Genomic DNA, 12,712 nt, shown 5'->3' on the forward strand with positions numbered 1-12,712 from the left:
ATTAAATATTTTTCAAATGTGATTTTTATTGAATTTACTTTTTGGGGATAAATTTAATTTAATATATAAAGCGAGTTATTTTTTAAAAAAAATAATTTAGTTGGAAGAGTTTGATTAATTAGTTAAAAATTTTATAATTACTTGGGAATATTAGATGAAAAAATTAATACTTTAAACAAAATAAGTTATATTATGAAATGTGTATGTAATAAAAAAGCAATAATAAATATACCTTTTGTGTGAAAAAGAATGACAGAACGATTGAGAATTCTGATTTCAGACAGCATTTTGTGCTTCGATATTTGTCCTTTTTTTTATTGGGTTGATTTTTTTTAGCTTTTAAATTTTAACTTCATTTTAGTTTTGTTTCTTAAAATTTAATATTATTTTTAGCTTTTAGAGCAATGTTTTTAATTCATAAAATCAGTTTTTGAGCACTAAAACTAGTGTCGAATTTTCGGAACCCAAATTAAAATCAAATCAAATTTTCAGAAAAGAAAAAAAAATGATATACCAGGAAATTCATGGATAAAAATGGTCTTTTCAATTCGACACCGTCCTTTCCCACGCTATTTAAAAGGCGGAGGACGCTTTTCTAAATTCTAAGCTCGAAAATATCAGACTCTTTGTTGCTTTTCTTCGCTGTTCTGTGCTTTCTCTCTGTTTCGCTCTGTTTCTACCTTCCAAATTTGAGATTGAAACCATGGCGTCTTTGTCCCAAATCAATCAATTTCGCTGCAAAGCCCTTTCAGTAACTCCTTCGGCTTCTAATTTTATGCCTAAACCTGCAATTTCTCTGCCATGCATGGTTGAATTTTCCGGTCAATCCATCAGAAAACGGAACAGTTCGCTACGGCCGGTTTTGTGTGTTCGAGCAGTGACGGACGACGACGAATGGGGTCCTGATAAGAAGAAGGAGGAGGAGGGTTCAGCGGTGGCAGTGGCTGTCGCGGACGAGAAGGCGGCGGAGGAGTCGGAGACTGATCGGCTGAAAAAGGCGTTGGTTGATTCGTTTTATGGGACCGATCGAGGACTGAAAGCGACGAGTGAGACGAGGGCAGAGATTGTGGAGCTTATCACGCAACTTGAGGCCAAGAACCCAAACCCTGCGCCTACTGAGGCATTGGCACTCCTCAATGGAAAATGGATTCTCGCGTAAGATTTCCTTATCCCTGATCTTGGACTCGTTTCATTTTCTGTTTGGTTTTAGCGAAATATTCTAAACTAATCTAGACACCAGAATATTAAGATAGGTTTTTTTTTTTGGCCAACAAGAATATTAATATAGTTACTTGTAATTGGGCTTGATCCATCGGATGCGTTAGGGTATGAGTTAAGTGTCTTTGATGAAAATAAAGTCGTGAGATATCCTTAAGCTATGAGATGCCAACACTGGTAGTTGGTATGGTTGAAGGAATTCAATGTTTCATAGGCAGGATAAAAATGTACTGGAATTGTTATCTTTACTTTAAGGCCTAACAATACTCAAATTTAAATTAGCTGATAATATTATATGTTAAAAGGAATTAAAAGGTCATAACAAACTAATTTTGGGAGATGAAGATTCTGCAAGTGCAATCTAAAAGTGATTGTGTGTCAACTTTTCTCTCTTGATAGCCCTTATTTTAAAAAAAAAAATCGTATACAGGGTATATTTATCTACTAATACAAGATTGGGCTTCTTTCCCATATTATATTCATTTAATACAAAAGATCTAATGTCTTATTGATTATGGGGTTTAGGATGAATTGTCATTATATGCATGTGATTAAATTAACAGTTTGATTGTTAAATTGTTAGATTCGTTTTAATCTTAAATTTTGAAATTTTAATAAATAGACAAGTCCCTAAAAATAATACGTTCGTTATTGTCAAATTCTTATTAGTTGTCCTTAAATATTATGGGGGGAAAGGCAAACTTATAATTATTTTTAAAGGGTAATTTTATATTTATTAATTTCAACTGCGAAAAACAAAAACCAAAAATTACTTTTTTCAACCCAAAAGGCTTAATTACTTTTTAATTTAGTGTAACCATAATTGGACTTGTCCTAACATCTCTATTTGCAGTTTTCGTTAGGTCTATAATATATAGGATAGCTAGAAGATTAGTTTGGTGACTGACTTAAAGTTTTAGGCGTATATAGTTTGGTATGCGGTCCTGGGGCATTAAAATTCGCATTAGATGAGTTCAATATTTGAATTTGGAAAAGTTAGGTGATTCCTACTTGCAAACGCTAAAAAAGCATTTAAAGAACTTAAAGGAGCTTTGTCACTTTGGTGCACATAGGAAGCCATATCATATCTTGCACCAGCAACCCACTGTTCAATTCAACTGGACACTTGATTTTTAGAATAATAGGTTAATATAATATTTAGTCTTTGAAATTTGACTTCATTTTTGTTTTGTTCCTTGAAATTTAAAACTAGTGTTTGTGGTCAGTGTTTTTTATCCTTAAAATTTACTTCGTTTATAAATGTCAATTCCTATAAATTAAATATGGTTTCAAATTTCAAGAACAAAAAGCACTAGTTTCAAATTTTAGAAACTAAAATCAAAATGAGAACAAATTTTAGGAACAAGAGATTGTCTGCAATAATCATTAATTTAATGGAACTATAATTGAACTTGTTGTAACCTTTCTGTTTGCAGTTTTTATTAGGTCTATAACATATAGGATAGTGAAAAGCTTAGTTTGCTGAGTTAGTCAGAGATTTAGGCATGTATAGGTTGGGCATGTGGTCCTGGGCATTAAAATTGGCATTAGATGAGTTTGACATTTGAATTTGGAGAAGTTGGATGATTTTTACTTGGAAACGCTAAAAAAGCATTCAAAGAACTTAAAAGAGTTTTGTTGCTTTCATGCGTATAGGAAGCTATATCATATCTTGCACCATCAACTGACTCTGAAATTCAACTGCATACTTGACTTTTTGAATAATCATTAAACTCAAAATTACTTCATATCAATTCCATATTTCTCTGCATTGAAATAACACTATTACAATTTTTACATTTTTTATTATAGCAAAATGAATATTTAAGCCTTTGCCTATCTCAAAGGATCAATAATTGACTGAATCTCAATAATCAAAATGATATATTATATGGGGCGTATTATTCTCTTTCCTCTTGAGAGATGACCTAACCATATAAATCTCCTAGGGCCAGAAGGATATAAATCCCAACTCTATGCTGTAGCGTTTTTACGCAAGGGTTGATATTGAATCCAAAAATGTGTGGCCCAGATACAAACTTAACCTCAATGGAATTGGACTCTATACATTGCATATGGCTCGAAGAAATAAATTGTATTATTCATTACCTATGAGATTAGAGCTAGTAGAAGGGGCTAGTGTCTTACAATGTGGCAAATCAAAGTTCAAATCTCTACTTGGAAAAGTGCTCACATTTAGTTCTCGATAGTGTCTCGAAAATGATTGCATTGAATAACTATGCTTATAAAAAAAGTCATATTATTCATTAATTATGAATTGTGCATCTTGTTCCTCAGAGATGTAACGTGCAAGAAAGTATCATGATAGGTTGAATTTCATTGTGATCATTGGGTATTTGTGGTTGTACAGGTACACATCTTTTGCAGGTTTGTTCCCACTATTGTCAAGGGGAACACTTCCCCTGGTGAAGGTAGAGGAAATATCTCAGACCATTGATTCTCAAAACTTCACCGTTCAAAACTCAGTTAAGTTTGCTGGCCCTTTGGCTACCACCTCAGTCAGCACCAATGCCAAATTTGAAGTTCGCAGCCCACAACGTGTTCAGGTTTGCCTTCAATCCCACAATGTTTTAGGAATTTTGAGGGGCTAAAGTCCTATAGAAGGATGAACTCAATGTGACTAGCGTGTTTGGTGTATTTTTTTTCTATGAACCTTGTGTATGTTTGAGGTATTGACTAATGAAATCCTATGATGTTTTTACAAATTTTGAGGGACTAAGTCCTGCAAAAGGATGAATTCAACGACTTAGGTGTTAGGTGTATATTGTTCATAAACCACGTTGTTAATTTTAATTCTTGCCTAAGGAAACTAGCTTCCTGCTTTTGAACATTGTTCAGATCAAGTTCGAGGAAGGGATCATTGGCACCCCACAGCTGACAGACTCGTTAGTGATCCCGGAAAACGTGGAGTTCTTGGGACAGAAGATTGACCTGACACCTTTCAAAGGAATACTCAACTCTGTGGAAGACGCAGCCTCAAATGTTGCCAGAACAATTTCCAGTCGGCCTCCATTGAAAATCCCAATCAGCAACAGCAATGCCCAGTCATGGTTACTTACTACATACCTAGACCAAGAACTTCGCATCTCCAGGGGTGATGGTGGTAGTATATTCGTCCTCATCAAGGAGGGAAGCTCCCTGTTGTCAAGCCTAAGCGCTTAGTTTATTCTTAGCCCGTTGAAAATGCATGTTCAAAAGTAATAAACCTTTGATAGGCGCTAGGTTTGAGCACATATGTGTAATGGGATTTGGAAATGCTCTGTGCTTATTCGTGGTGTATAGGTGGAGTGTTTCTATGAGAAATAAGAATGGTTGAGTTAATACTAAATGCTTTATGCATATCGGTCAGAACCCTAGCCGAAATTATTGTGACCTATTGCACTGTATCAAATCAAAATATACTTAGGCTGCGTTTGGATGACCAAGCAAACCATGGTTTGGAAGCTGAAACCATGGTTTGCACTTGAAGTCATCCAAACAGGCAGGCTCCCCATCCAAAATGTGGTCCAGGCTGAAACCATGGTTTCCACCGGTGAAACCATGGTTTCACCAGAAGCCAAAAATTTTCGCTTCCTGGCTCTAATAATTGAAGGCAACGTCTGACCCCAAAATACCCTGCGGTGACCGACACTTCAGACTCTTCATCCGCTTCACTCGCGCCTTCATCCGCTTCCCTCGCGCCTTTATCCTCAGAGGTCAGACTCTTCTCGCTCTACTCGCGCCTTCATCCTCAGAGGAAGCTCGCGCCTTCGTCAAAGGAAGCTCGCTCTGCTCGCGCCTTCGTCAGAGGAAGCTCGCTCTGCTCGCACCTTCATCAGAGGAAGCTCGCCTCTTTCTCTGCTCGCCGGTTCGCTCTTCTCATATAGCTGCTCCGAATTTCACCGTCAATCTTCACTTCGCTGCCGCTGCTCGCCTCTCTTCACCCAGCTTGCCTGCTCGCCTCTTCACTCTTCACTTCGGCGTCGCTACTCTGCATTTCGCCGTCGATCTTCACTCAGCTCGTCTCTGAGCTTCATCAGCTCACCTCTTCCCCCTTCTTTCGCTATCCCTGCTCCGATATTTGTACACCGGTGAGATCGTGGAGGCTCTGAATTTGGCGCGTTGGGTTGTCCGATCTCTTACCTCGGTAGTTTGCCCAGTCAGGTCGCCGTGCAGAGCTCATGTTCTGAGTGCTGCACCTCCGCATCGAATTAAGTCGATAGGGGCAAAGCTCAGTGGAAGGCCCGATCGTGGCAACTTGTCCTCGGGTTGGTGAGGTCGCCGTGTAGAGCTTGGTTGGTCAGGTAAGCTATCTCCGGTGACGAAAAAAAATTTATTGCTGGCTTCAGTATTTTCCCTGTGCTAAACCGAAAGATTTTGGAAACTTCCTCCCACTTTCGCTTTTGAAATTGTTCATGACTGGCATGTTGATCGAAGGAATGAGATATTATTGCTTGCTTCAGTATTTTCCCTGTGGTAAACCGAAAAATTTGATTGCTGGCTTCAGTATTTTCCCTATGGTAAACCGAAAAATTTGATTGCTGGCTTCAGTATTTTCCCTGTGGTAAACCAAAAAATTTGATTGCTGGTTTATTGCTTGATTTTTGTATGAAACGAAATGTGATTCTGGAGGCAGGGAATATATTTGGTGATATTGTTTTGGAGATGAGAAAGCCTGCGAATTGAATTCCACTGGGTATATAAAATGCAAATTCGTTTTGCTCTGGTTGCTTAGCGTGGGATCCCTTTTTCCTGTCCAAATTCGCCCAGAAGAAGCCTGTGAAGTCGAACAATATATTGGGACATTGCTTTTATTTTTGGAATGTGAGGCAGGAATGTGTTGTCGTGAATTATTGTATTAATGACTTTGATAAATTTATGGCCAATTTTTGAGAGCCAGGACAAATAGAATCACAACTCAAATCCATGTATATATTGAAAGAAGTGATTTGTATTTTGGTTAGAGGTTTATACTGCTGGTGTTTTATATTTTCAGTTGACAAATCAATAATTACATTCATCATGAATATTTGTATTAATTACACACATGAACGAATTTTTTTGAAAATTATTTGTATTACACAGTTGTTGCAAAAGTTGAGTACAATATGATTTATGGTGCATGATGGTTCAAATATGATTTATCTTATTATTTTGTCTTTCAATCGTCTTTGTACAATAGTTAAGAAAAGGAAAAAATATATATATAATTATTTAGTTAGTTTTGACGTTTTAAAAGTTAGTATTTTCAAACAAAAATAGATAATGAAGTTCCGAATAGGAAAGGTGTATTTTTTCTGGCCATTTAAAATTACAATTTTCTTGTGTTTGTTAATTTTTCTCGCGGTTGGTTTGGTAGGAAGGAATTGAGATTTAAAATGTGATCAACTTTTTCACCTATTGCAGTAGACAATATGATTTTTGTTATTTCAATTGATTTTGAGTTGATCAACCTGTGATGACTGAAGAGCTATAATTGTGCTATAGCATAATGCGTAAGAATACGGTGAAAGCTTCCTGGGACCTACGAACCACAAAAGTGTTTATTGACCTCTGCATTGAACTTGTGCAACAAGGGGAAAGAAAAGGTACTAGCTTAACAAAGAAAGCTTGGGATATTCTTAGTGATAACTTTACTGCCAAAACTGGAAGAGTGTATGAAAAAGCTCAATTTAAGAATAAATATGATTCCCTACAAAAGGAGTGGCAGACATGGGATAGGCTGCTTCGTGAGACAGGATTGGGATGTGATACTGAAAGGAATACTGTCAGTGCAACTGATGATTGGTGGGAGAGAAAAATAAGGGTAATTATTAAACCTTTTGATCTTACATTTTCTCTACTTGTTAATATTTTGTGTATATTTACTGTTTTTGGAATATTTTATGATATTATTGGTGTCTAATGTGTAGGAAGTTCCAAACTACGAAAAATTCAGAGAAAAAGGACTTCAATTTAGGGATCAGTTGACTCAACTATTTGGGAGTGTGGCTGCAACTGGACCACAGGCATGGGCACCTTCTTCCATGACACTTCCAAGTGAAGGAACACCGAATGAAGATTTGGAAGAAGGGTCCGGAGATAGTGATGAAATTTTAGGCGCACCAACTGGTATAAGTGGGGAATTTAACACAGTGAACTTCAATGATAATAGTGGAGGTAGTGGAGGCAACACTGAATTGAGGCAGGATACCAGTGGTGGGGGTACAAGCAGAGGTAGGAGTCGACCTAGTAGCTCACTGGGGGTCAGAAGGAAGAGTGAAGTCAAGAAGAAACGCACATCTCCCTCTATGAAAATAGCGGATGCAATTAGCAAGATTGCTGAAACAAATATTTTGAGGCCGAGCGTGGAAATGAGGTCATTTCACGAGCAGAAGCTAGAAGGTTGGAAGAAGAAGCGCGTGCTTATGAAATTTCAATTAGGGGAGTCCTGTCTCACCTGAAAACAGTTCCTGAAGTTGTCAATGATCCTGATTTCTTTAGACGGTGCACACAACTCCTTATGGAACGGCCGGAGGCACGGGAAATGTATGCAGCTCTGAAGGATCAGAAGGAACAACTTCTACCTATTTTGGAGTTTTACAATAGGGATTTATGACTTGTTTATTATATTAGACAGTTCCATATGTGTATGTTTTATGTGACCAGTGAATTGTTATATGAATCAGACAACTCTGTAACTTTTATAAATGTTTCGTAATTTCTACGTAGGAATTCTAAACTTTATGTGTATGTACACAGGATAAAACGAATATGGATGATGAAATTAAACATGTGGAAGAGCATGCTAAGGGACGGAAAAAAAGGGTTAACAAAGTTGCAGCATTGGTTGGTGCATACGCTACTTTGAACTTGTGTAAGGAGCCTCGGCATACAAGTGCTTATACAGGTTGCATATGGGTAAGGGATGTTTTAGATGGCAACTCCAGTTGTTGTTATAACATGTTTAGGATGGAACGGGATGTGTTCTTAAGTCTGGTGGAACAATTGCAACAACATGGTCTAAAAGAAACTAAAAATATATGGATACATGAATCAGTTGCAATGTTTTTACATACCGTTGGGCATGCACTTAGTAGCAGAATGCAGCAAGAAAGATTTCAACATTCAGGGGAGACAATTAGCAGACATTTTCATAATGTCCTAATGGCATGCTGTAGACTTGCCATGTCTAATATCAAACCAAAAGATCCAACATTCCGGCATGTTCATACAAAAATTCGGTTTGGTAAATACTGGCCTTTTTTTAAACATGCTATTAGAGCAATTGATGGCACACATGTTTCCTGCGTTGTCAGTGCAACAGGTCAAACTAAATTTATCTCTAGGAAAGGAACAGTGTCACAAAATGTCATGGCGGTTTGTGATTGGGACATGTGTTTTACTTTTGTCTTGGCCGGATGGGAAGGTAGCGCACGTGATGCTCGGATATTTGATCATGCCCTCACAACTCCTTCAATGAACTTTCCCCATCCACCTGAAGGTATTTTTTTATTTCCTACATTTTTTTTATTTAGCTTAACAATAGAAACATAATTTACAATAATTTCATTTTTTATATAGGAAAATATTATTTGGTGGATGCTGGATACCCAACACCGAATGGATATCTCGGCCCATACAGACGGGAGCGTTACCATTTGCCTGATTTTCGAAGGACATCTGGGTTTGAAAATGACAATGAGATCTTTAATTATTTCCATTCAAGTTTAAGGAGTACAATTGAAAGAACTTTCGGAGTTTGGAAAAAAAAGTTCGCAATCTTACAAAACATGCCATCCTATGATTTTGAAACACAAGTTAAAATCGTTTGTGCAACGATGGCTATACATAATTTTATTAGAACGACATCTATTACTGATCCTGGATTCGTTCAGTTGAAAGAAGAAGGTACTTATGCAGAAGATGATGATGATGGCGTTAGATTTTCACGTATACATTCATCAATTCAATCTTCATCTTACATGGCTCAGGTTCGTGACAGCATAAGAGACGAACTTATTAATTCAATACGAGAATAGTAGTCATGTCTTATTTATTTCCTTTTATCATAGATTGTAATATGTAGTTAAAAACGAAATCTATTACAAATGCTTTGTATCGATGCATCATCTTAATGATTATGACACTTCTTTATTTATATTTCTCTTATTAATATTATACCTTATATTCTCAAGCTAATTATTACTTACTTGAATAATTAATAAATTATTTTAAGACGTGTTTATTCTATTTTATCAAACAATATCATCCCATTTTATGTTTATAATCTTCATGAAAAATACATGACTTTCTGTTTGCAACAAAATAATTCATCTTCTCTAAAAATATTTTTCACTCTTATATTTTATGAATATATATGTGTGGTGACAATTAATTAATTAATTGTATTAAACATCAGAGGTTATTATACATGTAGTATGTTATTACAAAAAGTAGTTGTGAAAAAATGTTATGGGATTTCACGTTTACAATCTTTAAACAAAATTAATATTTTTCTGTTATAAAAAAAATCATTTTTCTATAAACATATTTAATATTATGTTTTATAAATATATGTACACATATTAATTATGTATTAATTATATTATCTTATATATTATTAATTATGTTAGTAAAAAAATTTTCATTAACAATTTTATTTCTTCAAATCAAAATAAATCATAAAATCTATCCTTTATATAATTATCATATTAACTTATACCCTTTTTGGTAATTTCCACATGTAAAAAGCACTTCTGGTAATAATTATCCAAACACTCTCACTTCTCAGAATCACTTTTTCTCAGAATCTATTCTCCACAGAATCTATTCTCCAGAATCACTTTTCCAAACCACGGTTTGGTTTCATCCAAACACACCCTTAAAAGAACTACAAAAACGGATAGCCATTAGTATATGAACGAATTCTTGTACATCTCATTCTAAACCCTTTCAATGGAAAACGGAAGAAATTTTTCTGAGTAGGTGTGACTCCCGAGTGCTCCCCAACAACATCATCATGGAAATAGTTAACTAAATCTGAACGTAATCCACGATCAGCCCCTACGTCAAACTTGCCTTCGTATTTAAGAGGACCGATATCCCAAGAATAGAGTGTGAGGAGCTGGCTTGTGTTCCAAGTCTATAATTAGGCGTCACACATGGTGATCATGAACCCAAGATTCTTTGGCGTGTAGATGCAAAGAAGGGGTCGGAAAAGTAATGACACCAATTGAAGTGTCATGCTGACAAGACAAAGCATCAATTGTAATACTCAAATCAATTTTGTCTTGTATATTTATCTATTTTTTTAGAGTAATTCTGGTAGTAGTTGCATATATTAAATATTTCATCAAATAGAAGTTTTAGCTAACACACATAATTAGTAAGAGTATTTTAAAAAAGATAACACTTATTTATTATAAATAGTTAATTTAAATAATTTTTTTAATCTACTCAAATTAGTCAATTAGTTCTCATATTAAGAGTAAGACGTAGTATTCTATTTCATAAGTAAGGCATCAAAGTTTATTGAATTATCTCAGTTGATCCAGGGAGACAAACTTCTGTTATAATAGATGTTTCAATGGCAAATGATCTTTCTTGACAGTGAACACATGCCCCCCGAGACATGATCACCATCGCTTCAAGGCAAAATATAATTGCCATCAATTCAAGTCAATAAGCAAATAGGACTCTCTTGCGTGGGCTCATATCCTTGTTTGCAAATGACAAAGGATGGCCTAATTGTGTCAGAACAGCCCCCACGCTTCCTTGATGCATCCTTATCAATAATCATCTCGTGTAACCCGCAATAGTCCGCATAGAAATGTTATGGGCCATCCTTGTAAACCAAGACAACCGGCTCGGTAAATGGACTGTGACTGGGTCAAATAATACCTGTTTGAAGCATTTAGCGAAGATGCTTCCTAGGAGGTATTTGGGTAAAAACAAAACTATGGTTTCAGAAATGTTTTTATGGTATAAAAAGTAAATATATGGAGGAGTCTGTCTCGATTTGTGAAAAAATATATCTGGGGTTACTCAAACACTCTCTTAATCTCATCCTTTTGGAGATCTCCATAGTGATAAGGCTTGCAGCTTGCTGTCGATATCATGAGTGGGGGGGTTAGCGTCACTGGATTAGAGAAAACGTCTTAAAAAGAACAAAGGACCTCTTTGAGTTGGCATTGACAAGAATGGGGAAGGAAGAAATTTGGCACGCATTAAAAGTCTCATATGTATTAGACCTTACTTGGACCGAAAAGGGGTGTTAGGCGTATAACAGGCTGTGGATGTTCACATGGTCTTGGCGTGGCCCATTATCATGCAGACCCAGACCATGTAATTCATAATACTTTTCCTTATATATAAAAGCTACACTATATATATATATATATATATATTTATATATTTATATGTGTGTGTGTCTTTATTAGGGGTGTGCATGAAACCCAAATACCCGCTGAGCCAGCCTGAGCCTGAAGAAAAATTACCTAGCCCAGTCCGTAAAAAAAGAGCTCGAAAAAGAATGGGCATTTTTGGGCTGGGCATTTCATGGGCAGGGCTGGGCATCGGGCAGAACATGCTGCCCTGCCCATTTGGTCCTACCCAGATTATATATATATATATATTATAATTTATGAAATAATATCAATATATTACATTTCTTTACCAAAAAAAAAGTTATCTTACTCCTATTTGTAATTTAATTTATTATTGTAACATGTCTGTTAGTTTTTTATTTTAGGGGATCTAATTCTTCTAAAGAAGCAATAGTATCTTGCTTTTAATTTGTTCTTTGTGAGCTTTATTGGGTATATCCTATTGTGTATTGTTGCTGTAATGTTAGCTATTTATAAGCCAGTCTTCCTCTCTATGCTATTAACAAATTTCTTTATTAGAGAACGGAGTTCATACATTACATATTTATATAAATAAACAATTTTGAATATTTATACAAGATAGAAACTTTGTAATATTATTTGCTTTATAAAGTGGATATTATGTTTGCAACAAGAGGTAGTAATGGATTGAACTGTGTCCCACCCATTGAGATAATGTAAGGGAAATACATATTGGCATTTAGTTCATGGGGAGAGAGAAGATTAAGTTTCTGTGGACAGAAACATCAGAAGGTGATAGCATCTTATGACTTTTATGGTCCCATTGGTACGAGGGAGATAAGGATGAGCTGGATTTAAAAAAATTAAAAAAATGGGGTTAAAAGTTTTTAATTATTTTTGTTACTCTTTTATCTTGCATATTTTTTTACAAAAATTTTATAACCCCACTTTTCTAATTTTTTAAATTGGACTTATTAAAATTTTTCCTCCCCTCCCCTCCTTCTGAATTCCCTCATACCAAACATAAGGGTGGGGAAATGTGAGCTGGAAAATATTGACATCTCAAGTGGAGCAAGAGGATTAGGTTTAGCAAATGAGTGCAAACGTTAGCTAGAAAGGTTTGGTTCACAGCCTCACGCACTCGCAATTATATGTTCCGTCCACTT

General features: G+C 35.8%; 1 protein-coding gene across 1 annotated transcript; it reads left to right on the forward strand.

Annotated features, from left to right (window-relative positions):
- The first annotated feature begins 604 nt into the window (after positions 1–604).
- Positions 605–4,545, forward strand: LOC114735275 (plastid-lipid-associated protein, chloroplastic). The gene is made up of 3 exons (XM_028922958.1): positions 605–1,155; positions 3,590–3,785; positions 4,078–4,545. Exons 1-3 carry the CDS (start codon positions 704–706, stop codon positions 4,399–4,401), a joined length of 972 nt encoding a protein of 323 aa, XP_028778791.1. The 5' UTR covers positions 605–703; the 3' UTR covers positions 4,402–4,545.
- The last annotated feature ends 8,167 nt before the right edge of the window (positions 4,546–12,712 follow it).

This window comes from Neltuma alba, unplaced genomic scaffold, assembly GCF_004799145.2.
Source record: "Neltuma alba isolate B1F8T4 unplaced genomic scaffold, ASM479914v2 tig00013196_pilon, whole genome shotgun sequence".
In the NCBI taxonomy this organism is placed as follows: Eukaryota; Viridiplantae; Streptophyta; class Magnoliopsida; order Fabales; family Fabaceae; genus Neltuma; species Neltuma alba.

Excerpts from the sequence above, each read along its gene's own strand:
- LOC114735275 (XM_028922958.1), top strand. The coding sequence starts at position 704 with ATGGCGTCTTTGTCCCAAATCAATCAATTTCGCTGCAAAGCCCTTTCA. Across the intron at positions 1,156-3,589 it reads AATGGAAAATGGATTCTCGC|GTACACATCTTTTGCAGGTT; the intron begins GTAAGATTTCCT and ends GTGGTTGTACAG. Across the intron at positions 3,786-4,077 it reads GCAGCCCACAACGTGTTCAG|ATCAAGTTCGAGGAAGGGAT; the intron begins GTTTGCCTTCAA and ends AACATTGTTCAG.